Below are 27,090 nucleotides of genomic sequence, written 5' to 3'. Positions count from 1 at the left end.
TCTGATCCTGGCCTTACGGAGCCTCTAGGATGTTAGAGCTGGGGGCTGAATCTCTTAGCTTCAGTTTCCATGGTGGTAAAGTAAGGATGCTAATACAACCATCCTCATAAGGGTCTTGTCAGCACCTAGTGGAATAACGAAGCTCCTTAGGGGGAACACCTAACATCTAGTGCCATTCTATATAGCAGCAGCAATTGTCATAATGCTGGGGTTAGTTTTCTGATCCCTAGTTTCCAGAGGAGGAAATTGAAGCTCAGAGAGGGTAAGTAACTTGCCTGAGGTCACACAGTTTAGTGGTGGTAAAAACTCTGGTCTCCAAGACTTCAGGGCCAAGTATCCTTTGCTCCACTCATGGGGGAATCTAAGGAGGCAGAAAACGTCTGAAACGTCAAATCTTTTTGAATTTCATTTACTGGGTGATGAAAAGGTTTTTGTAAAACTTCTATGCCATGGATGCCCCCTCAGCCTCAGCCACCTTAATCACCCCACCTTTCTGAGTCAAAGAGAAGCAATGTTTTATGCTTTCTGCTGGTGTCATGCCACCTTACATCCCAGGACATCCGGGTGACCTTCCCTCTGCTGTATGCTTTCCCAGCTGCTACAGATGTTCTATCGGCAACAGGATGAGATCCGAAGGCTCCGGGAGCTGGTGACCCAGCGCGAGGTCCAGGCCAAACAATTGGAACTGGAGATCAAAAACTTGCGGATGGGCTCAGAGAGGTTCTGAGCAGAGGTCTCTGCCCTCCTCGCCCTCAGGGACACCACTTGGCTCCACGGGGAGGTCCAGAACCAAACCACAGGTCCCCCAAGAACAGCCACTGTTTCTATATTTTTTACCAGAAATGAAACTCTTGGTTGCTGAAGGATTCCAGTGGGACCTGGTGCCGTTTTTCTATTTGCCTTCTCGAAAAACAAGTGTCTGAATTGACTCTTTTTAGATGATACCTTGCCTTCTGTTTAATTGCTTTGAAGGGTCCACAATAACTTCTCAAGGGGAAGAACATTGTAGAGTTAGAGCTGGAAGGACCAAAGAGGTGAACCTGCCTGGAATTTCAAACTGTGGTCCATAAGCAAGGGGAGAAGGCTAAGCAGGAGGGCTCTGCCCTCTGCCTGCTGTTGCAACCAGACAGCTCCCCTCCTTTCTGTTTTACATGTTGGCTTCTAAGGAATACAGAATTCTGCTACTGAAAGAAAATTTTGGTTTAAAAACCAGTAATGTGGCCCAACCTCCTTATTTGACAGGTGGGGAAACTGAGGCCTGGAGAGAGGCAAGTAATAAAGGTCCCCAGAGAGTTCATGGCAGGGCTGGGCTGAGCGCCTGGTCTCCTGGGTCTCTCTCTGCTGTTTGATGCAGCAGATGTGCAGGTCTCAGCCCACGGGGCAGGAATCTGTTGGTTCTGGCCTCAGCTGTGTCCCTGACTTGCTCAGTGACTTCTTGCAAGTCATTCCCTCTCTGGTCTCACTTTCTCTGTCTGAACAAGGGGGCCCCTGGAATGTGCTGTCCTCTGTAGGATCTGCCACCTGAGATAAGAAACCTTGGCCTTGACCTGAGGAAAACTACATGTAGGGTGATGATCTGGGTTTGCTGCAGGAACTCAAAAGACATTGACAAAGAGGCAGCAAGAGTTTAACTTCAGGGAAATAAGTCAAGGTTCAGCAGTAGAACACAGGCTGGAGGCCACCCTCTCTTCAACCAGAATCCGTCGGATGTGGATACACACTATTCCTTACGTGGGGATGCAGACAGCAGAGTGGTGCCCATGACCACTGACTGCCACCACCAAAGCCCTCAGGTCACAGAGCCTGCCTCCAGGATGATGTAAGCAGATTTCAGGCCAGGGTAAAAGAAGTCTCCAGGAGGTAGTGAGCCCCGCACTGGAAGTGTGCCAGCAGAACCCCATGGCTGGCCACCCATGAAGGCTTCTGGAGTAGGATGACTACACCAGGCAAGGAAGTGGGACCATTTGGCCCTGACCTTCCCTTCTGGCCTGAGAATTTTTCTGTGTCCCTCCTTTATGAATCTGTGTTCTGAGCCTTTCTCTAAGGTTCTCTCTTTTTCAGTGGTCAATACAGCAGCCCAGCTAGAGATGGGGAATGTTGGGAGTTAAATGTGCCCCTCCTTGCCAAGGAGGTGCAGATGATGAGTTTTGTCCATTGCACAGGATGATTCTGGAGCCAAGATGGGAACGGCAGGAGGTCACCTAGCCTGGTAGGTTTCAACCCAGGCTGTACATTAGAATCCCCTAGGAGCATTCAGGAAATAGATACCCAAGCCCAATCCTGGACCAACTGAAGTTCAATCTCCAGAGTAGGGCCTGGCCTTGTGTATGTTTTTATAAGTTCCCAGGTGATTCTGCAATACAGTGAGGATAGAGACCCCCTGGGCTAGTCAGCTTTACCTATTTGCAGTAAAGATGAGGACAGTGAGTACCAGACAGCTTCTGAGACTCCAACTCCATCTTCTAAGCCCAGGCTGGAAGCTCCTAAAAACATCAAGAAGCATTATCCAGGGTGTCTCTGGGACCCCCAGCTGCAACACGATGAGGGCTCTGTGCTCCTGACTGACCCCTCCGCTAGCTGAGGCTACGGTCACCTTGTGTGCCCGCACATGCTAGATGCCCACGATCCTTGTCGTGTTTACTCAGCCGCTGGGGCCCGCCAAGCTTGCCAAAGGCCAAATCCCAGGCATTGTCAGGGAATCAGAGCTCCGCTGGATGGGATTACCTCTCCCACCTCATTTGTGGCCAGCATTTCCCAGTTTACGAAGTCCTCCCACCTCCACTCACTGACACATCCTACTCTAATACGGGTCAGCTAGGCATTAATGATCCCCAAGTTCAGAAGGGAAGACCTAGCCTCAGAGAATGAAGAATCGTCAAGCCCAAGCCCAAAGGCACTGGCTGCCAGGCGTGGAGGTGGGGCTGGTCTGGGAAGCTTCCTGCATGCCTCCTCTTCACAGAGCCATCCCGCCCTTCTCAAGCTCTCCCCGCCCCTAAGGGACCCAGACCTCGTGCTTACGAAGGCATCCATGAACAAACTTCTTTTTTCTTTTTTTTTTTACATCTACAGTAAATTATTTAAATTATTTCACAGCAAGGGAGAGGGATAGGTAATTTTTATCAGATATTTTTTTAAGCCATTTTTTAAAATTACATTTATGTTCTTGCCTGATGAAATGGGACTTGCCCAGCACTTGCAGGGCCCTCAGGCTCAGGGCAAGCAGAATGTGTACTCATCTCCTTACTCCATACCCTGGGAGCCCCCTGACTGTTGACTCAGGAACTTTCTGAGAATGAAGACAGCCCTGGGAGATGAGCTTTGGGGTGTATCCACCTTAGCTCTGCAATCATTGAGATTGTATCATAGAGGGAAGCAGGAAGTGAGAAATTAATCTATGCTTTTCATATGAAACCGTGCCTGAAACAGTTTGATTGGTTTAATGTTGTTTCTGAAATTCCTTGTACCTTTGTAAAAAAATAAAATAAAATAATATAAAGAAATAAAAGTGAAAATATAAATAGATGTGGAATCGTGCAATGGAAAGAATGTGATAAAATAATAAACATCTGCCTAGACATTTTAATACATAGAGCTTTCCTTTTCTTGATTTGTTTCATAAATACCAATTTCCCTCACTATCTGAAAAGTAGAGGTTCTTGTGAAATCTTTCATAAGTCAAAATGGCTAAAGTGAAGAAGCAGTAACATTAACACATCTTGCTAACAGATACACAAAATAAATCAAGATAAAGCACTAAATGCTCACAGATACAGTTCAAAGCTATGCCTGCTTAATGTTGACATGCTGAGTGTAGTTCCTGGGGAAGGAGCTTGGCGGTGCCACTCTCACTGCTTGGGGTGCACGGGGGGGGGGGGGTGCACGCTGCCTCTATAATGGCTCCCTGCAAAACAAACACTGAATGCTCTTTTCACTTTTTGCATGCAAGGGAAACTTCACTTCAGATTTCTTTGTTAGGGAAAACAAGTACTAATATAGGTCTTTCGTAAAAGCAAGGTGGCATAAAGTGAACTTTTGAAAATACCTGTAAGTACCTATTTATTTGGGCCAGAAACCAGGCTGGGAAACAGACAAGACAGACTTGGTTCCTGCCCTCCAATGAGTTTTTAATCGTAGTTGGAAGGAAGGGCAGGGCCCGGGCAGGGGATGTGCAGGCTGCTCTGGGAGACGCAAGAAAGGCTTCCTGATACTTGGAGGATGAACAGGAATAAATGGGGCAATGGGCATATGGGGAAAAGAGTGTTCTGAGCACTCTTTGGAACTACTTGTTCCCTGGTCTGGAAATGAGCAAAGGGTGGAGCACAGACAGGGCAGAGATCAAGGGTATTAAGTGTACAAAGAGCCAAGGGCCTTGTAGGTGAGAGCTGAGAGGTCTCCCTAGCTTTACTGAGGTATGACTCACAAAAATTGTATCTACTTAGGTTGTATGTGATTTCTTAAGGTGTACAATGTGATGATTTAATATATAAATACATTGTAAAGTGATTACCACAATCAAGTTAATTAATACATCCATCACTTCATATTGTTACCATTTTTCATGTATGGTGAGAACATTTGAGATCTACTCTCAACAAATTTCAAGTATACAATTTAGTATTATTAACTATATTCACCATGCTGTACATTAGATCCCCAGAACTTATGCCTTCTGTAACTGATGGTTTGTACCCTTTTCCTTCACTCCATCTTTTTCCACTAGCCTCTAGCAACTACCCTTCCACTCTGTTTCTATGAGTTTGACTTTTTTTTTTTTTTCTTTCAGATTCACGTATTTAGATACCATTCAGTATATGTCTTTCTCTGGCTTATTTTACTTAACATAATGTCTTTCAGGCTCATTCACTTTGAAAATGGCAGGATTTCCTTTAAGTCTAAATAACATTTCACTATATATACATACATATACCACATCTTTTTTATCCATTCTTGGACACTTAAACGTTATTTCCGTATTTCGGCTATTGTGAATAATGCTGCAGTGAACATGGGCGTGCAGATCTCTCTTTGAGATATTGACTTCATATTCTTTGGATATACACCCAGAAGCCTGATTGTTGGATCACATGGTAGTACTAGTTTTAATTTTTTGAGGAACCTCCTTACTGTTTTACATAATGGCTGTACCCATTCACATTCCGTGGATGTTGAAACTTTAGCATGGGGGCAACTGGAGTTTCCAGAGTGATTTTCCACAATTGAGGGAATAGCTAATTCTCTTGGGGAAAGGGCAAGAGACAATTAAGGGAAAGTGAAAAGTGTAAGTAATGCACAGCATCCGGGAAGGCCACAGCCAACTTTGGTTCCTGACGAGCGTCACTTAGCAGGGAACCCCACCTCCTTCCAGTTAGCCCATTAGAAGCAAGCCCCCAATGTGCTGTGGCCGCCTCCAGGTCAGACACAGAGCCGGCTAGACCTGGCCTGAGCCCTCCCTGCCAGGGCAGGTGGGCCGGAGAGCACCCTGCTGCCCCGAGGGTGATGATGCTGCTACTGTCCCCCGGCCGGGGGCGCCCTGCAGTTCGTCCTTCCCTCCCGGAACTGGGCCGACCCAGAGCGCCCCGCCCCACCGCCCAGGTTTCGATTCCCTGCAGGCCTCTGGCTGCGGCGCGGCGGCCCGAAACTGGGGTGAAAATGGCGGGCACGGCGGCGCTAAGCAGGACACCTGGAGGGCTGGGCCCCGAGGAGCCCGAGGACGCGCGCGGCTGGCGCTGCCCGGAGCATGGCGACCGCGCGGCCGAGCTCTTCTGTCGCCGCTGCCGCCGCTGCGTGTGCGCGCTTTGCCCGCTGCTGGGCGCGCACCGCGGCCACCCGGTCGACCTGGCGCGGGAGGAGGCGGCGCGCGTGCAGGTAGGGACGGGCGCGAGCCCAGGAGTAACGGGCGGAGAGGGGAACTAACAGTTACCCGTTGGGACCAGGACCCCACGGCGGCCGGGGACCATCTAGGCGGCCGAGCTATTGTTCAGAAAGAGAAACTGAGGCCCAAAAAAGGGCAACGGCGAGCTAAGGCCATCAATTAAGCTTCAGAAAAGGTGGGTTTGAGAGTGAGAACTTGGATACCCTAGCTGGTCCCCAGATATCCAGGACCTCGTCCTCCACGACGGGTCCAACACACTGCCTTTGGTCCGGAAGAATATCTACCTCTTAACAAAGATGAAAAAAATCCCTTCTGCCTAGAAAACCGCCGTATAGCTCCGGAAAGCCACTGCGGACGACCTGGCCCGGTCGCCCCGGGAACTCCCTCAGCGGCCCTCTGCTACCCCGTTCTGCCCTTCCCCCTCCACATCCGCTCCATTCCTCGCTCTTAACAGCCTGGAGGGAGCTAGAAGGCCACTTCGTCAATAAGAAGAGGAAGGCTCTGGAGGCAGAGACGGGCCTTGAACCCAGGACTCCACCAGCTGAACTGCCCCCAACGGCCCATGCTCACCGTGAAGCTCTCACCTATGCTTAATCCTCATAGTGGAAGGGGGTTCTGAACTCTTGTTCCAGCCTTGTGGCCGACTTGTCCAGTGACTCTGGTCAAATCCCTCCACCTCTCTAGGCTAGACGGGCCCTCCTGTCACAGAAGTTGATTCTACCACTTCCAACTTTAAGAAGTCTTCAGTGACTAAGTCACCCCCACAGTGCCCTAACCCCCTGCACAGCACAAATTAACACCATCACATTGTGACAACCTTGGAGCTCCAAGCTGAGAACGGGCCATGTCGGGGCCATTCTAACAGGTGGAGTCCAGGATTCAATACCTGCTTCTGCCTCCCAGGTCTTCCTTTTCTTATCTATTAAATGGCTGTAATAATAGTAGCTTCTCAAAAGGCTGCTTTCAGAGTTAACAAGGCTTCTTTCAGAGATATGGCTTCTGGGTCTCATAGGCAGGTGCCCCCTTCCCTACCCATTTTGCCTCCACACACCCACCCACTCATCTATCTGTTCATCCATCATCCATCCACTCATTCATTCATTAGGCATCTATTCAGTACATAGATCAATTCTTCCCTGACCTGGAGGAGTTCCTTGGCTAGTTGGGGGAAAACAAACACTGACAATACAGTATGGTAAGTATTATAATTGGGAAGCCTGAGGCAGTGGTCAGAGGGAGCCAAAGAGAGGACACTGTGAACCAGGGACAGGAAGCCCAGAAGACTTCCTGGAGGAGGTGCCATTGGAGCTGGCCATAAAGAATAAATGGGGTTTCACCAGGTACCTGGACAGGAGAGGCACCCTGTGACTGGAAAGCACAAGCACCAGGAGGCTGGGTTGTCCTTGGCTGATGGACAGGATCTAGACTTGAAGCCTTAGAAATCACAGTGGGGTAAGGATGTGCTCTTGGAAGTTGAGGCTGTAGCTTATAGTTGGGTTTCTATTGTGTTCCCAGCCCCACTGCTTACTCACTCCCAACCCTCCTCCTAGACTAAAACTGCACACAGTAGCAAATGCTTGTTGGATGTTAAAATAAGAGCTACACCTGTTGAGCACTTACTGTCTTCCAAACACTACATCAAGCACTTTGTGTACTTCTCATTCTCTAGAGCAATTCTGTGGGGTTATCCCCATGCTTATAGCTGAGAAAAGCAAGGTTTAAAAAGGTGAGGTCATTTGCCCAGGTCGTGTGGAAGGAGAACTGAGACTCAGACTAAGGAGTTCCCATCTGACTCTGGGGCTCTGGCTCATAACTTGCTGGGTGGCTTCAGCTGTCCACTTGAAGGTGGCAGCCCCTGGCAATTCAGCAAACACTTTTGGTCACCCCCTGGTCCCTATAGGGGAGCCAAGAATGGAGCAAGCCTGCCCTCGGGAAGCTCCCCGTCATCCCAGCAGCTGAGTGTAAGGTGGGATGTAAGAAGGTAAGATGGAGGTAAGGTCACACCTGGTAGAGAGAGGGTCCCAGGGCATACCTTTGGAGAAATGGCAATTGTAAAAATCAGAGATATGGAAGGGAGTCATCTCCAGTGGGAGAGATCACAAACCCCACAGACCTCTCCCACATGCAGGTCTTCTGAACCCCAATCCAGGCAGAGGAACACAGACCAACCCTGGATGCAAGTTCCATGAGGGCAGCTCCTGGAACAGGGCCCAGCACGTATTAGGTACTCAGTATTCACTCTAGAAGTGAATGCTCTTCCCCTGCCCCCAAACTGCTTGCCTTAAGGGTCCTATTTGAGGGCCTGGAAAAGCAGGTCACAAGCAGGATTGTCCTAGAGAAAAGGGGGTGCATCAATATTTGGAGAATACCTGATGGGGGCCTCTGAGGATCAGAGGGTCCCTGGTTTCAGCTGATTCTCCAACTTGCCTCTTAACTTTGGGCAAGTCACCTCACCTGTGTCTCAGACACCTCAGCTGAAAAAAATACAGGGTGAGCGGTGATGACCCCTGGGGTGCTTTGTTATCATGAAAAGGACAGCATTAAGGCTTTTCTCCTGACTCCTTCACATACAGAAATTCACCCAAGAATGTTTAACGCGGCTGGCATCCAAGAAGCAGGAGCAAGTTGGCAACATAACCCAGATAGAAGACGCTGCTGAGAAGCTCAAGGCAAGTGGGTGATCTTTCCTTATTCTCACTGCAGTGCCCACATTCCCTCTCGGACACACGGCTCTCCCCAAGCTGGAGCTATGGGAAAATGAACACCAACCTCAAAGGGGCGGGTCAGGTTTAGTAGGGCCTGGGTCTTCTATAATTTAGGGGGCCCTTTGGAGAAAACACCAAATTAGCTGCAAGATCATGAAGGGGCTGTGCTAGGGAGGGGCCTGGGGCTCCTGTTTCATTAGCTTTGTGGTGAATCTGCCTCTGCCCAGTGCCTGGCCCTTACCCCGTAACACCTGATAAGATGGAGGAATGGCCTGTCTCCTGCCATTGCCAAGCCCACTCTCTTGGAGAGACTAGTCCTCCATGCCCTACACCCCAAGTTGCTTAAGCAAAGCAAAATACAAGGTAAGGAACATGCAAAGCAAACAGGTATAAATGTATTCCATAAATATCTACTTTCTTTAGGTTTCTGCTTTCATGATGCTTATATAAGTGTCTTCTTTTATGGTTTTAAGTGGGAAGTTGGCTGACAGTATCCCAGCTGCTGTTGTGACTGAAAACGCTATTGCTTCTTAGGGACCTTTTATGTGAACTTGGCCAGTCCCTTCCCTTCTCAGCCTCAGCCGCTGCCTCCTCAAAATTGGGGAGCGATGCCTTCCCAGGGCCTATCTCACTGAGGACTCTGGAAACCCTGGGGTGACCACCACAAGTCAGGCAGGGAGACTGGCTCTGACCGTGGGCATAGCTAGCACCCAGGTCTTCCTGAGGCCAGGCGCACAGTGGAATGAAAATGCCGAGACCCACATCGGGCCACAGAATTGGCCATCTGTTTGCCCAACATCTGTTATCTTTTGGGTGACTGCACTCCCCAGTTTGTTGGGGACAGTTATGGCTTACATCTGTGTCCCCCACTTAATTACTAATCATGTCATGTCTTCAAGAGCTGGACTCTGAGTTTAGACAAATACATCAGTTCAAAAGGATTTGGGAACTGAAAGTTGACATGCCCGAAGGGATAGGGGAGGTGCTTTGGGCTGTTCGGCCAAAAGAAGAGTCTCCGGGCACAGGCTCACTGTCTGTAAATCTCTGAGCAGATATGGTTTAGGTTCCCTCGAGGAGAGAGTTAGGACATGTATAGAAAGCCTAAGGGAGGAGGTTGCAGCTTCATCTAAGGAATGGGTTTCTTTCTTTGAAGCTTCTCCCCAACTTTTAAACTCTGTTTTGAAATAATTACAGATTCATAGGCAGTTACAAAGGTAGTGCATGACCCTGGATGGATGACGAGATTCTTTGCCCCTCCCCAGGCCGGTGGGTGGAGTTTCCCTGGTGCCTAGTTGAGGGGTAGAGCAGCTCTCTGTGAATCTGGTTTGATGCAGGTCAGGTGGCCCCCTTCCCGCTCCCAGAGGGAATGAAGCCATGTGCCCGGGGGTCCTCCTCGATGACCAGGCGCCTGCGTGCTGTGTGGCTCTCACACACATCTCCACCCCTACTCAGCCTGGCTCACTCAGCTCAGCTCTGATGCCAAATTCCCTCTTTGTTTTTGGCCCCTGAAGATTTCCTTTCTACTGTTGTTGTCTGTTTGATTGCCGGGTTTGGTTTTGTTTTGTTTTCCAGCTTGGTCATATAATTTTAAAATTTGTAGTTGTATCAGCATTTCCATGTGTTTGAAGTAGCAAGGGGGATCTTCCGTGTCAGCTTCTTATCCCTTATTGACCAAAACTATATGTCATTTTACATACAGGGCGTTTTGTTGTTTAAGACCATAACCCTTCCCTAGGTCATTAAAAGTCTGTCATCAGTGTCAGTGTTAGAGGCTGTATATGCCATTGTATGGATCTACCATGATTCATGAAGCCATTTTCCTAATGTTGAACATTTAGATCATTTCCAGTTTTTCACTCATGTAAAGCAACACTGCAGTGATATTTGGCACCTTGGTGTATTTCCTTTGGGATACACCTGTAGACTTGACTCACCAGGCTCAACCGGCCCAGGTGTTGCCAGGGACTCCCGTGCATTCCACCCAACTATGGCGGGCAGGGTTTGTGGCAGAGAGGTCTGGGGTAACAGTGCTGCTCCGTCCTTGCTTACCCAGAGGCAGTACTTGGGTAAAGGGCATCTGCCTGAAAATTAATCCATAAAACAGCTTGGTAAACAAATCGGAACCAATAAAGTTCATAATGATCCAGAGTCCACTGTTCAGAAGCCGATGACCAGGCCTAACTAACCACTCCTTTCCAGAGAGCAGTCAAGAAGGATTTGATCATTAATCCCCAGCTGACACCCATTCAGTGATTTTCTCTGACATCCTTGTTAATAAGCTGTTTGCTTCCCCACCATGGCTCCTCAGGGGGCTGATACGTGCCAGGTGTAGGGAAAAAAAATCAACATTTGCCTGCCACCCTAACTTTTTATTCAGACTAGGATGGGATGACAGTATAGCAGAGTGGTGGGGGGGATATAGCTCATGCTTAGCATGCATGAGGTCCTGGGTTCAATCCCGTAGTACCTCCTCAAAGAATAAATAAGTAAACCTAATTACCTCCCTCCACACACACAAAAAAAGTTCAGACAGTATAGCAGAATGATTATGTTCTTTCCAGTCTTCTGAATTTTCCACAATGAGCTTTTGATACTTTTGTAAACAAACAAAAAGTATATAAATATTATATGTATATTTAACATTGGTTATTGTCCATTGAATCCAAACCATCCAGATCGGGATTTAGAATGGGCGTAGGCTGTCAGAGCTCAAAGGCCCGGAAATGGAGGCACCCAGAAAGAGGAGATAACTTATCACTGGCCACGTAGGAAGGCAGAGGTGGACCTGGGGCCACAGCTTATCCATCAAGGTCCACCCAGGAAAACAGAAGCCACTTGGAGTCTTTTGGACAGAGGGGATAAATGCAGGGAGTGGTGACACAGCCGGGAAGAGGCGGAGAAGCCAGCCAGTGGGTGGCAAGGCAATTAGCACCAGAGGAAGCACCTTCACTCCTGGCCTGCGGGGACGAAAGAGGAGGTGGCATTAGCAGAAAGCAAGGTCAGGGCTACCTAAGCAGGAGTGGACAGAGCAGGCTGGCCTGTGGGAACTGGAGGGTGGAGAGGGCTGAGGGATGCAGCCTTGGCCCTGGTGGGAGGGATGTCCTGGTGGGAGGGATACCCTAGCTGCCTTCTTCCCTTCACTCTTTGACCTCCCTCTAGTTCCTCCTGCCATTGACCAAACCCAGCCTGAAGGAGGATCCTGGTAATTCTGCCTGCGGGAGTCAGACCCTCAGGCAGAGCCAGGGAAGGACAGGAAATGGACCTGAGACACTTAGGCCTAGACTGACACCCCAGGGAGTGAAATACACAGCCTTGGTTCCTGGCTCTGTGCCTTTTCCTGTGACCCACCAGAGCTGTACGGACTGAAACCCAGCCTGGGGTCGAGGGACCAGCAATGTGACATAAACCAGCCTTTGACAGAGTGGGAATGGGAAGACCAGGACTCAGCCAGGCCATACTGTCAACCTCGATGGTGCCACTGGTCCCTGTCACCCCTGCTGAGCATGGCCGCCCCTCTGGCTCCCCCTGCAGGCCGCTGCCTCGTATCAACTTCATGGGGACAGCAGGGCTAACATGGTCCGGCAGGACTGGAGAGCGAAGCTCCTTCCCTGGTGGGACGCCCGCCCGTGAACGGCGCCCACAGCAAGACTGTCCAAAGTCATACTGAGTTTTCAGCAAAACAGCTCTTTCCATTCCCCTCATAGGCTCCAGACAGGCCTCCAAGGGCCTGAGCAGGGATGGATTCATGTAGCAGCCAGCCCTCCATGTGCAAAATTCCTCATCTTCCCATGTCCAGGGCTTCATCGCTGATCAAGTTATTTTTTCTCCCACAGTGCTTAGACCGTCCTCGACTAGACTTTGCCAGGCCCTCACTCAGCCCCAGCCCTGCCCAGCGGGGTCCAAACCCTGGCCCAGTTCAACCTGGGATCCAGTTTCACTTTGAACCAATGTGGCCCAAACTAGACAGTGTACTTCCTTGTTTCATTGCCAGAATTCTCTCAATCTTTTTTTTTAATCATATTGCATAATCAGCCTCATCTGCTTACACTGTAAGTTTTCAGGTGGCTGTTTCTATGCTGAGAGTTATGACAATGTGTAGTGTCACTAAGCTGATTTTGTATATTCTTTACAAAGTAGATCTGTGGAAACTGCTTGGAGCACAGCTTGGTTGGGAGGAGATGCTCTCGGTTCCTATAGAAAGGTCCTCTGTTTACATACGTCACCTCCAAAATGTGTTGATAAATCAAGGGTTTAGAACACATGTTCTTTCCTTCATTTAGTTATTCAGCAAAGATATATTTGTGTCTGGGCTCACTGACCCATAGAAACCATTCTGTAAATGTAGACTAATTCCCAAGCTGGCCCAAGCCAATTTAATCTGTATGGCACATGATGGTAATAAGCTAACCTCAGAGCCTGACCACTGCCTAGAGCACTGTATAGAAAAGACAGATTTTGGGAAACCATCCCCTCGATTCTGCCAACCCACACATTCCTGCCCTACTAAGAAGAGAACATGGGATCACAGGGGTGCCTGCCCACCCGCCCAGGCACCAGGGATCTTTCTACTGTGTGGGCTGTACAGACATTTGGGCTGAGGAAAGAGGCTGGCCTATTTTTTTTAATGATTCTGTTTTATTTTTTAATCATACTAGTAGTACAGGGACACATGCTTATTTTAAAAATTTTAAATAAATAGTATATTAGAATATAGTATAGAACTATAGAAAGTACAAAGTGAGAGTCCCTTTTGACCATCTCTTCAATCCCACACCTCTTCCCAAACATGACTATCACTAACACATTTTAAATGAACTTGGAAACAGATGCATATATCCATATATGGATTTTATTCTGTTATCTTTTACATAAATGGGTTCATCTTGTAGGTGTTATTCTGCAATTTGCCCTTTTTCACATGGTTTCTTGGAGAGTTTTCTGTGACAGGACATAGAGGTCCACTACATTCTTTGTGTGTGTGTGTGTGTGTGTGTGGAAAAATACACACACAAATGGTAATAAAAGTTACTGTTTTAACCATTTTAAAGTGTATAATTCAGTGGCATTAATTACATTCACAGTGTTGTACAACCATCACTGCTGTTTCCAAAACTTTTCCATTACCCCAAACATAAACTCTGTAATCATTAAGCAATTACTTCCCATTCCCCTCCCACCGGCCTCTGGTAACCTCTAATCTACTTCATGTCTCTGTGAATTTCCCTGTTCTAGATATTTCGTATAAGTGGAAATCATACAATATTTGCCCTTCTGTGTCTGGCTTATTTAGCATTTTGTCATCAAGTTTTATCCATACTCATGTGTCAGAACACTGCATTCTTTTTAATCACTAAATATTATCTCATTGTATGAATGCAGCATAATTTGTACAATGAACATGTATATGTATACACTTTCCATATTGAAAATTTTGACCAAATTTTCTCTACCACAACAATGCTATAGTGAGCATCTTGGTACACAAATCTTTGTGCACATGTGAAAACATTTTCTAGGATCAATTCCTGCAAGAAGAATAGCTACATCAGAGGATTTAAGCATTTAAAATTTTGATATTACATCGCCCTCTAAAAATGCAGTACTAATTGACACTACCACCCACATACCTATTGCACATACCCTCACGGACTCTTGGTTTTATCCATCAGTTAAAATTCTTCCAGTCTGATGGCCAAAAATACATACATATATTTTTTTCTGATTACACTGCTCACTTCCTTGTTTTGGGGGAGGCTTATCACCTCTTCATACGTCTGTTGGCTCTTGTATATCTTTGGTCCATTTTTAAAGTGAATGATTTCTTTTTTTTTTTTTTAAACTATGTTATGGATAGTAGGCCTGTGTAATTTGTTACCTGTCATGTAGCTTTGTTTATAGTGTTTTCCATCTTGGGAAGAGTTTCTTTTTTTAGGTGATCAAACCTGCCATGGTTCCCTTTTTGCTGAGTTTTGGGGGCCCCCTACAGAGGTCTTCCCTTCCCCCAATTTTTTGAAATAAAATTGTTTTGTATTTCATTCTAATAGGTTTATTATTTTTAATGTAAAGTGCTTTAATCTATTTCAAAGTGTTTACCTTTTATTGTAGAAAACCTCAAGCGTATACATGTTTTGAAATAAATCCAACATACCATTTCACCTGTAAAACTCAGCATATTATCTCTACAAAGACTCATCTTTTAAAATACATAACCATAGTATCATCATCACACCTCTGAAAATTAACTGTGGTTCCTTAATATCGTCACAGATCCAATCCATGGTCGCATTTTCAATTGTCTTATAAATGTCACATTTTGTTTGAATTAGGAGTGAAATAAGGTTTTCAAAATGCAATTGGTTGATGTATTTTTTAAGCTGATGGTTAGCATGCTCCTCTGTCCTCTTTGTGTTCTCTACATTGTATCTTTAAGTTAGATCTAGAGGCTCCTTCAGATTCAGATTCACATTTTTCGCAAGACTACTTCATAAGTGGGGTCTGTGTGAATTTATTTTTGTATACAGAATAAGGTAAGGATGTAACTTAATTTTTTTCAAAAGATTAATTGCTGTGCCAATATCATTTATTGAATAGCATATAAATGCATATATTTATACACATATGTACATATATGTATTCTTTTCTAAACTATTCTGTGCTCTTGTTCCTTTTGTCTATGCCTAAACCACGTGGTTTTCAATCCTGTAGCTTTACAGTTTGTTTTGATAGCTAATAAGGCAGTTCATCCTTTATTGATCTTTTTAAAGCAATTTTTGGCTTTTCTTGTGCTTATTCTCCCCCATGATAATTTAAAATTTGTTTAATATATATATATTAAGACTTTGATTTCAGCTACATCCAATTTATAGGCTAACTTGGAGACAAATGGCATCTTTATATTAGTGAATCTTCCCAGCCTGGGATATGGTTTTTAATTCTATGAATTCAGATTTTTTAATGTCTTTCAGTACAGTTTTATGCTTCTCTTTATCTAGGTCTTTACAGTTTTTGTTAGGTTTAGTTTTAGATACTTTGCAATTTTTTTCTACTGTTTATAAAAGGTTCTTTATTTCTCCATACATTTTCCAATTGGTTATAACCGGTACTTAGGAAAGTGTGAGTTTTTAGAGATTATCATAATTTTTAGAGGTTATCATAATTTTTTTCGTGTTGACCATTTTGGATTTCCTGGTTGGCAATCATATCATCTGCAACTGGTTTTCTTTTTAGGCTCATGCAGAGTCAAGTAAAACCTGGCTGACAGGGAAATTCACTGAACTCAGACTGCTGCTTGATGAAGAGGAAGCGCTAGCCAAGAAATTCATTGATAAAAACACGCAGCTTGCGCTCCAGGTGTACCGGGAGCGGATAAAGTCTTGTGGGGAGCAAATCGATGTCATGGACAACCTCTCCAGCAGGGTTTGGAGTATCAGCCAGGAGCCCAATCCTATACAGCTGCTGCAGGTAATGTTGGGTTTCTGCCCTCACCCTGGCCACCAGCCACCACATTTCATCCTGGTTACTATGACATTGAACACAGTATTTACACTCTGAATAAATATGCAGAGAGTTGCCTTGACAGTATATAGACTTCCTTGCCCCCCACACAAATGGTCATAAAATATATGTGAATAGGAAGGTAATATATATCTTGAACTCATTAAATAACACTAACAGCCACCATTTTTGAGGGCCTCTGTGTTCCAAGTGCTTCACTTATCTTAGATCTAATATTTACTGGAGCTCTGCAAACTGGATATTCTCACCCCATTTTACTAATGAGAAATTGCAGCGCAGGGAGATGAAGTGACTCACCCAGGGTCATACAGCTGGTGGGGGGTAGATCTGGGATCAGGTCTGTCTGACTCTAAGGCCACAAGGCATCACTGCCCAGTCCTCTACCTGTGCAGTGTTAATGGAAACATCACTTCTGAAAAGGCAGGTGTCCTTTCAAAAGCTACCAAGCCGACTTCAAGGGCTGAGTCACAGTTTGCTCAAAGAGGAGAGAAGGATGGTACTCTATTAGAGGTTGTTATCTTATCCTGAAGGAGAATCTAAAAACTAGCCCCTATGATAGTCATTCCTACACCCTTAGTGAAAGCTTGCTGTTGAAGGTGGTGTTTCTGTCTTCAAGGAACCATGAGAACCTCCTCTCTCATGTCAATACTCCTGTGCAGTCACCTGTGCACTTGGATTGCTTTTCTCCTCATGTAACTCTTCCTGTTTCTTTCTTTGCCATGGTTTCTGGGAAGCTCAGAGCCAAATATATCTCAAATAGCTGGGATAAGACTTTGTGCCTCATCTCACTCTGGCTTCTAGCTTACATTCTTGACCTGGTTTTCCTTTGGCTTCATTTTTCTCACTGTAAAGGAAAACTTTGCAGTATTAGATAACCTTCATAAGATGCTTTAAAAGCTTGTGGAATAAGGTACAACTAAATAAAGATGGCACTGAGTTTAACCACAGATTAGTTTGCGCTCTGGCTGCAAAATAAGACAGACAAATACGTAAGTCAGTACAAAACTCGTCAAGCCACTCCCTGGCTTGTGCCTTTATGTGGCCTTGGTCAACTCAGCCTGTGTCTCACTGTTAGCTAACAATAAAACAACAACAAATAACAACAATAAACACTAACAAAATATTCTGGGTGAGATGCTCTCCTAGACACAATAGACATTGTACTTCAAGAGAGGCAAGATGTACAGAGGGGTACATTTTTATTTCTTTTAAAATATTGTTATCTTTTAGGGATAGCTAACGCAAAGGGGTGTTTCCATGGAGAAGAATGTTATTCTTCCATCATAGGTATAGTTTCAGGTCTTTGTCATTTTTTTCCCCCCTCTGGGGTCAGAGCTACTGATTTTCATTATTCATCGTTCCTTGCATTTGCTCACTCATTTGTTCATCAAATATACACTCAGTGACCTGATCTGTAGCAGGCCCCTGCTTCACATGAGGAGCTCACTGGTGGCAAGATGTACTCAGAAACAGTTATTCACAACACAGCTCAGCTCAAGTAAGCTAGCAAAAGCGTGTCCAAGAAAATCCCAACTCTGTATGGGGAATCAGGGAAGACTTCCAGGAGGAGGTGACAATGCAGCTGGTGTGGAAGGATAAGGAGGAGCTCCTTTGGTATATTCAGAGGGATGAAGCATAGAGGACCTCTCAGGCAGAAAAGAACCGTGTGCATGAGAGAGCTTGGCAGGCTGGAGAACCACTGGGATTCGGCCTGGCTGGAGGTGGGGCAGGAGGGTATAAGGGAGGAGGGGCTGTTGGGAAATGCAGCTGGATCGGAAGGCCAGGGCTGGTTGATGAAAGATCTTATGTGCCTGGCCATGGAGTTTAGACTTTATCCTATAAAGAGAACAGGGACCAGGGGAGTGTTTTGAACCAAAGAATGACCTGGTCAGATTAATGCTTTAGAAAGGTCACTTTGGTGACAGGTTGGAGGGTGGACTGGGCAGGCCAGGACTGGAGGCTGGAAGGGAAGTTGGGAGGAGACCCCAGTGTCCAGGAGATGGATGGTGGTGGGCTGGCCCAGTGAAGAGGCAGCAGGGATAGGGAGAAGCAGGCAGGTATGGGAGATGTGACAGGATTGGTGGTTAGAGGAAGCCAAGATGACAGCCAATGGGTAGACATGGGTGGCTATGGGGCTATTCTCTGAGTCTGCAAAGGCAAGAGTATTTATCCAATCATAAACACTTATCGAGAGCCTACTATGTGTCAGGCCCTGTGCTAGATGCTGGAGTTTGGGGTTACCAGGTGGTGGTATTTGTCCCTCATCCCCCTCTCAGTCCCACCCCACCCATCTGCCCTCTGGGCCACCCTCCTGCTGCCTGGAGCTGCTCCCTGCCCTCTCTGCTAGTGCTCTGACTCCCTGGCCATCTCCACTGCAGGCCTCTGGGTGTGACCTTAGCCCTGTTTCCCCACAAATTACCTTCTTCCCACCCAAATGAGGATGGGCTTTAGACCTGCCACTTCCTAGGTGGGCGGGGCTTAAAGACCATCCCTCAGCTCCTCCAATGGGGGGACTGCCAAGCCATCTTTCCTCTCTCCTGAGGCATCCATCCATCCACTCCATCTTGGGCAGCACTGCCCACCAGCCAGGGCCTGCTCGCCTAAGGCAATCTGCTGTCTCCTAAATCCTTGCCTGGACCACCCTCCAGAAAGTGCAGACAGGGCTCTTAGCTGCAGATAAGAGAATCCACTGTAACTGTTTTAAATGAGAAAGGAATTCATGAAACAGTATTAGGCAGCTCACAGGCCTCCAGGAGGGTCAGAAAGTCGGGATGAAGACCAGGCAATAGGAGTGAAGTTGAGGCCGTGGCACAGGCTTGCTCCAGTGCAGACTCCACTGCATCTCCACTGGGCAGGACACCACAGCTCACACCACTGCCTCAGGGCACAGCCGGGGAACCTCCACCACTGCTGTCCCACACAGCTACGCACCGCCATCGCTACCCCGCCCTCACTTCCACATCCGCCTCTTAGAGTGGAGAAGCCTTGTCACAGGCCTACACCAGGGGTACACAGAGGGCTGGGACAGTTTTCTAGCTTCTACCTAAAAGAGCTGCACTTAACATATCAAAGGTATTTAAAAGGTCTCTCAGTGCGGGGCTGACCAGAGTTCCTGGGGCTGTGCTCCCCGGCCCGGTGGGGGCTGCCCACCGGCTGGCTGGGTTTGTTCCTGGTGGGGGAGGTTGGGGCGCGGCCCCGGGCTGCCCTGACCCCGCGTGCCCTCGCAGGAGTACACAGCTGCTGAGCAGCAGATCCAGCGGCAGATGAGCCTGGGCGAGGTATGCCAGCCCGTTCCCTTCTCCTTCGAGCCTGTCAAAAGCTTCTTTAATGGCCTCGTGGAAGCCATGCAGAGCCTGCTACAGACGCCACTGGACGTCCGCCTTAAGGAAAGTAAGTCCCCATGTGACCACCCTTGGGTCCTTTACTCCCCTAGTGCCCTTTAGACACAGATGGCTGTGAAGATCGCCACCCTACATCATGACTCTCCCGCACAGAGGCCCTAGGCTGGGCAGGCAGGGTTTCCTGGGCCTGGGCCCAGCCCTCCCTTCTAGCCGCACCTCCTGTGCATCCCGAGACCATGTCCTGCCTGTCGCAGCCACAGTGCTCTGCTCCTGCCCCTGAGCTGCTCCGGGGTTCTGCCACAACTCAGCTTTGTCTGCTCCAGGCTCCCAGCTGGAAGGGCTAACTCCTCCTCTTTCCTCCCCCTCTGTCAAGGACCGAAGCCTGCTCACCTGGGAAGCGTGTCTGTGCCACCTTGGGCTGGCTCCCTCTCCTGGCCGTCTCCCCCTTCTTACCCTTCCCCCTCCAAGGCCTGCTCCATCTCCTGCCTGGGGGTGTTTGTGAGCTAGATACACAGACCCCCTCCCTGCCTCTTGTAAATGCCCAGAGGGCAAGAACCACTTTAGGTCCAGCTCTGAAGTCACTGCAGGGCCTGATACAAAGCAGGTGCTCAGAAATATCCATTCATTCATTCATTTATTCATTCATTTATCTCTGCTATTAGGATTCATTCAGAACATTTATTGAGCCCTTACTATGTGCCAGGCACAATAGGGTACAAAACAAAGCTCCTGCCTTTGTGGTGCTCAAGTCTTTTAAGGCGAAGACAGACAACAAATCGAATCTATGTCAGTGATTAGAAGTGCTCTGAAAAAAATAATACAGCCGAGTAAGGAGAATAGAGGGTGACCAGGAGGAAGAGCTATTTTATATGGGGAAATGAGGAAGGCCTCTCTGAGAAGGGGCTGTGTGAGCTGACCTGAAGGAAAGGCCGGAGAGCACTGTATCACATGCATGGACTCTGGAGCCAGACTGCCCGGGTTCCTAACCCAGGCCCACCACTTCCTAACCCTGCCACTTCAGGCAGGGCACCCAACTTATCCATGCCTCTGTTTCCACATCCATAAAGTGGAGATGATAATAGAGTCCCCTCTATTTATAGAGTTGTTGCAAGCATTAAATGAGTTCTTATATGTAAAGTGCTCAGAATTGTGCTCAGGAATAGTAAGCATCCTGTGAGCATTAGCTATTATTGTTGCTGCTGCTGTTACACCTGGGGGAGACGTCTTATAAGCAGAGGGAAAAGCAAGTGCAAAGGTCCTGAGGCACAAGGTAAGAGTTTGGCATCTTGAAGGAACAGCAAAGCAGAGAGGCAGTTAACAGGAGTAGATGTTGGTCCAGGGAAAGAAAAAGAGAGATACCAAGGAGACTCCAGAGATTTTGGCCTGAGCAAGTAGAAGGAAGTTGTTATAGTCTGAGATGGGATAAAGCATTTAGAACTAGAGGGAATGGCCCTCTTGGCTTTCTGAACAGTACCATGGTGGTTTGCAAGAACAAATGCCGAAGAAAGCTGGCAAAAAGGGGGCAAAGAAAAAAGTGGTTGATCTTTTTTCTAAAAAAGGTTGGTAGGATGTGAATGCACCAGCTACGTTCAATATAAGAAATACTGGAAAAACCCTAGTCAGGAGAACTTGAGGAACCAAAATTGTGTCTGATGGCCTCAAGGGTCGTCTTGTGGACATGAGCCTTGCTAATGTGCAGAATCATGATGCTGCATTTAGAAAATTAAAGCTAATTACTGAAGATGTTCAGGGCAAAAACAGCCTACCTTTCTTGGCACAGATCTTATCCATGACAATATGTGCTCCATGGTCAAAAAACCGCAGATCACGATTGAAGCTCATGTTGGTATCAAGATTACTGACGTTTACTTCTCATGTTGTGTTGGTTTTGCTAAAAAAAAAAACCACAACAGTCAGATTCAGAAAGACCTCTTACCCTCAGCACCAGCAGGTCTGCCAAGTCCGGATGATGAAATAATGACCCAAGAGGTGCAGGAAAATGATTTGAAAGAAGAAGTCAATGAATTTCTTCCAGACAGCATTAGAGAAGACATAGAAAAGGCTTGCCTTATCCACTCTGTGATGTCTGTGTTAAAAAGTGAAAATGCTGACTGACGTGAAAATGCTTTCCTGAGTTTGAGTTGAGAAAACTCATGGAGTTTGGTGGAGAAGGCAGCAGTTGTGGAAAAAGCTACTGGGGACAAGACATCTGTTAAAGCTGAAAAAGCTGAAAAAGCTGATGGATGTGAGCCACCAGTCCAAGAATCTGTTTAAAATTTGGGCTTTGAATACAACGTAGTCTTTAAAAAAAAAAAAACAAAACTGGAGGGAATGGTAAGTGTTTGGACCTTATAAGTAAGGAATTTGACCTCCGATGTGATGATCTCAAATAGGCGGTTGGACCTGTGATTCTAGAGTCCTGGGGATGGAGACAGATCTCCCACGTATCACCGAAGGGTGGGCCCTGCGATGAGGGCTGTGAGAGCAACAGGGGCGGAGGGGCTGCTCCTGCCCCGACGAGGTGCTCAGGGAGAGTGGCAGGAGGTGAGGTGAGAAGTTGGAAATCACCTTGTCAAGGTCTGAAGATCAGAAGAAAAGAAGGGATGGGAGGAAGTGAGGCAGAAATGCCCCAGCACCCACTGAGCCCCCTCTAGGGTGTGGAGGGAGGCCAAGCCAGGCCCTAGCTGCAGAGCTGGAGGCTTCATTGAGCCTGCAGTGTCTGGGAACACGTCTCCTTGGGTCCCTCCTGGGGGTCAGCCCTGCTCAGTATTGCCTGTGATAGTGAGAGAGACCACCTCATCAGAGTGGGTGAGGGGTGATGGCCTGGGAAGAAGCAGAGTTGAGGGGGTCGGATACAGATCCTGGGACCTGTTTGAATTCTGCCCAGGGGCCAAAGGAGCAAAGAGGAAGGAGAGAGTGATTCTGACAGGAAACTGGGAAGCCTTCTTGAAAGGAGCTGGTATTGAGCTGGGCCTTACTGGATCACTAAGATTTCCAGAGTGGGAGAGAATGGGGAAGGCATTTCAAACTGAGACAAGAAAACACTAAAGCATGTTCTCGACACTGTGACTCATTGCAGTGGGGCCGAGCAGTGATTTGTGTGAGCTGGTTTGTCAAACCAGATTTTTAATCTATGGATGGTGTTCTCTTTGCTCATAACTTCCACTGGAATTTTGGATACATGCATAGTCCAACTATTATTTTAAAAGAAAATCACACATCAGAATTATAGCAGTGAGTATATCTCAATTTTTATAAAAGAGAATAGTCAAACATGAAAAAAAAAATCTTAGCAATTGGCTGCAGGAAGCACCACCCCTGGCGTAAAGCTACTCATGCCGAGCCAAACTGCAGTTCACTCACACTTACCTTCTCAAAGTCCATTCCCAAAGAGCTGGTGGTTCCTGTCGAGTCCATGATAACTGCTAACACTCTGTGCGAGGCATTGTTCTGAGCACTTTACACGGATTCATCTAGCAACTCCTCACCACTACCCCATAAAGATGTCTTTGTTATCCCCCATTTTACAGATAAGGAAGCTGAGGCTCAGAGAGGTTAACTGACTTGCCCTTGGACACACGGCTGGTAGGGGTAGAGGCCGAATTCAAACAGACTCTGGTCCCAGGGTCTGCGTTCTGACCCCCTGGACTCTGCTTCCTCCCAGGCCATCCATCACCCTTCACCCACCTCCAGGTGAGGCCATCATTCTCACTGTCACAGGGAATACTGAGAGGTGCTGTTTCCCACGAAGGACCCAAGGAGATGGGGGTCTTGCAGCACCTCTGCCCTTCTGGTGTCCTGCCCCACCTCCCCACCTGTGAGTTCCACAGACATTGCAGGCTCAGGCTGGAATGGAATTTAACATCTTCCACCTCCAACCCCCAATCTGCTGTTTCCTGACTCCAGTCTGCTCTTTATCCCCACTCCTTGTACAGTTAAGTCCTGGTTCTTCTGCCACTGCAGTATATCCTGAACCCACCTTTTCCGTCCCTGCTGCTCCAGTTCTGGTCTGTGCCTCCACTCTCACCCTGCTCCATCCCTTCCCCACCAGAGAGAGCTTTGGAAATTCTTCTGCTCATGTCTACCCTCCCTCAGACACCTTCTATGGCTCCCCACTGTTTACATGCCACTCCTAGCACCTGTCCTTAAGGTCTTTGCTCCTGCTGTATCCTCTTGTTGGGAAAGCTTCCTATCCTTTTTCTGGGTGTCCAAATCTTCCCCATCCTTTAAGGGCCAGCTGAGCTGCTTGCTTGATTCTCCATGAAGCCTTCCCTGACCCCTCCAAGCCCTGGAGCCTTTCACTTCTCTTCTGGACCTGGAGTACTCTCTGCCTTGGGTAGTATAGCTCAAGCAAGCCCATTTCTCACCTCATTTACCTGACTGAGCTGTTGAAGACAGGGACCATGGCTTGGGTTTCCCCTGAACTCCCATTTAACCTGAATTAGGCCTTTTTGAGGGCTCAGCTTTCATTTCCTGTTTTCCCTGTTTATTCTGGAATTTGCATGTCTGCCGTGAGATTGCCTCCTTCCTTGACTATAAAATACATAGTTGATTCTCAGGATGGTCCTGGAGCCTCCTGGTGTCCAAGGCTTGCTCACGCTGGCCTGCCATTGCTGAATTTGCTTCCTGTCCTGGAAGGTTGTTTCTCCATAAATCTAAGCCTTGTCCTTTAGTTTTCTTGTTACTGTGAATTTGCATTTCCTGCTTAAATTTGCATGTGATTCTTGAGGAGAAATTATGCGAATTTCCAGTTTTGTAATATTTTTAGTATGTTTTGTAATTTGTGCTGCTGGCATGACCACCAGGCACTTATTTCTCACAATTCATTACAGACATGAACTGCCAGCTCTCAGGCTCCTTCAGCGCCAAGCCAGGTTCCTTGCTGAAAACAAGTCCTTCACCAGAACGATCGCTCTTCTTAAAATGTAAGACGCCAGGAGTAGGGAGAGGGTGAAGAGGGTGGGGTATACAGTGGGAGGGAGGGTCACTGAGGTGGAGGCCCCTCTTTTTCTCCGAGACTCAACTTTGTTTTTTTTTTTTAACCCTTATTATCAGTTTTTTAAAAATACAGAAATAATACATGTTGACTGTAGAAAAATTGGAAAACAAAGAAAAGCAAAAATTTTAAAAAGAATCACTGGAGGGCTTTGGAAATTCTTCTGCTCCTGTCTACCCAAGCAGAGCAGAGAATTATTGTTACATGCCCTTTTAGCTTTTTTTTAGCACAGGTATATATATCATACTTGATATAACAAATATATGTATGATGTATGATATATATGATAAATATTTAATATATCTTTTTTTTAACAAACATGGTGTCATACTATACATACTGTTCTGTAATCTGTTTTCATATACTGATATATTATGAACATCTTTTTTCCCTTAAGAAATTGTACAGGTAGTGCATGCTTCTTGCAGATAATTAGAAATTAAATATATGAAAACAGTTGCCTCCCCCAGAGATAAATGATGTTCACACTTTGGCATATATTCCTTCAGGCATTTTAAAAGCATATATGTGCACAGAGTTTTAAAAATGGAGTCATATTATAGATATTCTTTGTAACTAAAAAAAATTTAATAGTATAGCTTGAACAATTTTATATTTCAATAAATACAAATAGTATTGTTATTTTTGAAGGATACATGGTATTCCATTGAATATGCCATATTTAAATCAATCTCATATATTGTTGGACATTTAGGCTGCTTTACATTTCTATAAACAATGCTGCAGTAAACATCCATTCTTGTACCTATTTGTTGAATTAATGAATAAGTGACTGAATGCATCTTAGCTCATTTTTGGATTTATTTTTTTAGGAGTAATTTCTCAAAGTGGAATTAATTACTGGGCATGCATTTTTAAACTAATCTTTAATAGAAATATAAAACACAAAGAAAAGCACATGAATTAAAGGGGTGCAACTCAGTGATTTTTTATTTTTTTTTTTTATTTTCAGAGTTTTTTTAGTTGATGTATAGTCAGTTTACAATGTGTCAATTTCTAGTGTACAGCATAATGTTTCAGTCATACATATACATACATATATTCCTTTTCATATTCTTTTTCATTATTGGTTACTACAGGATATTGAATACAGTTCCCTGTGCTGTATACAGTATAAACTTGTTTATCTCAGTGATTCTTTAAACACATTCTGTAATTTCCTTCAGACCATGAAATGGAATTTTCCAGCTCCCCAGAACCCCTCCTCATGCCGGTTCCTGCCCTCTATCCCCTAAGGGTCACCACTCTCCTGACTACTAACACAATAGATAACTCTTGCCTGTTTTTGACTTTTATACAATTAGATCATTCAGCCTATACTCTTTTGTGTCTTGCTTCTATCACTCAACATTTGAAAAATTTATTCATATGATTGTGCATAGCAGTAGTTTGTTGATTTTCACTGTGGTTCAGTGTTCCATTGTATGAACACAGCACACTTAATATTACTGATGGACATTCTGGATTTTCAGCGTTTGCCTGTCATGAACAATGTTGCTATGAATATTCTGGTGCATGTCTTTTGATGCACGTATGTATGCATGTCTACTGGATATTTACTCAGGAGTGGGAAAAAAGGATGCCCAGTATAACCACATCTATGCAACACTGTTCTTAGTGCCTTAAGGCAAGAAAAAGAAAGCTATAAGGATGGGAAAAGAGAAAAAAAAGATCGTTATTCATAGATGATATGATTATTTACAAAGAATTCGAAATAATCTATAGATAAATTAGTTACCAAGTGAATTTAGAACAGCTGCTAGATGTAATGTCAGCATACAAAAATTTCTATGTATTGGCAATATACAATTAGAAAATGAAAATTTAAAAACATTATTTCCAGTAATACTTTTTAAAAACTAGGAATAAATCTAAGAAAAGATGTACAAAACCTCTCTACAGAAAATTCTAAAATATTACCAAGGAGACTATCTGGCAGTATCTCCTAATACTGAACTAACATGCCCTAAGACCTAGACTTCTCTTTAATTTCATGTCTACATACGTGTATAATGCAACAAAAATTGTTATGGTGAGTTTAAATCACTGCCACCTTTCTGGAGGACAATTTGGCAATATTTACCCAAGGCCTTAAAAACACAATCATCCATGTTGACCCAGCAATTCTTCGTTTAGGATTATATCCTAAATAAAAAATCAGATACATAAAGATGTATATTAGTGTTTTTGAAAGGTTTTTAAAAAGCCTAAATTAAAAAAAAAAAAAGGCAAAGGGGATAGGTTAAATTATACTTCATCTATACATCAAAATCTTAAGGTTGCCATTAAAAAGCTCTTGTGAAAGACTTACATGATGTAGTAAAATGTTCATAAATACATCAATACATTTTAAAAAGCACATTACCCAAGAGCCTGTATGGTATGATACCAATGTTAAGAAGAACTATAAAGCAGCAAGTAAAGGAAAATGAATTAGCAGAATATATACCCAAGTGTTGTGATAGAAATACTATTTAAATTCTTTGAAACTGACAAATCCCACGGTAGAAAATTCAACTGGTACAATGAGTGAGCAGTGAAATGTTCTCTCCTTCCCCCGTCCCCCAGCCACCTCCCCAGAGGAAATCAGGGTTAGAAGGGTGGCTTTCCACTTCCCCACTGGCGACTCGTTCTTTCGTT

At 45.8% G+C, this 27,090-nt stretch overlaps 2 protein-coding genes across 2 annotated transcripts in view; both read left to right on the top strand.

Annotated features, from left to right (window-relative positions):
• CORO2A (coronin 2A) overlaps window positions 1-3,570 on the top strand; it is a 55,482-nt gene extending 51,912 nt beyond the window's left edge. The window contains exon 12 of the mRNA XM_031450079.2: window positions 596-3,570. Coding sequence (XP_031305939.1) covers window positions 596-727 — 132 coding nt within the window. The 3' untranslated portion in view covers window positions 728-3,570. The remainder of the gene's footprint in view (window positions 1-595) is intronic.
• Window positions 3,571-5,485: 1,915 nt separating this feature from the next.
• Window positions 5,486-27,090, top strand: part of TRIM14 (tripartite motif containing 14) — a 28,693-nt gene continuing 7,088 nt past the window's right edge. Inside the window, exons 1-5 of the mRNA XM_010977487.3 lie at window positions 5,486-5,865; window positions 8,446-8,541; window positions 15,805-16,038; window positions 19,320-19,482; window positions 24,266-24,358. Of these exons, the coding sequence (XP_010975789.2) occupies window positions 5,497-5,865; window positions 8,446-8,541; window positions 15,805-16,038; window positions 19,320-19,482; window positions 24,266-24,358 (955 nt within the window). The 5' untranslated portion in view covers window positions 5,486-5,496. The remainder of the gene's footprint in view (window positions 5,866-8,445; window positions 8,542-15,804; window positions 16,039-19,319; window positions 19,483-24,265; window positions 24,359-27,090) is intronic.

This window comes from Camelus dromedarius, chromosome 10, assembly GCF_036321535.1.
Source record: "Camelus dromedarius isolate mCamDro1 chromosome 10, mCamDro1.pat, whole genome shotgun sequence".
Taxonomy (NCBI): domain Eukaryota; kingdom Metazoa; phylum Chordata; class Mammalia; order Artiodactyla; family Camelidae; genus Camelus; species Camelus dromedarius.
The sequence above is the reverse complement of the archived record's forward strand: the minus strand, read 5'-3'. Positions and strand labels throughout refer to the sequence as shown.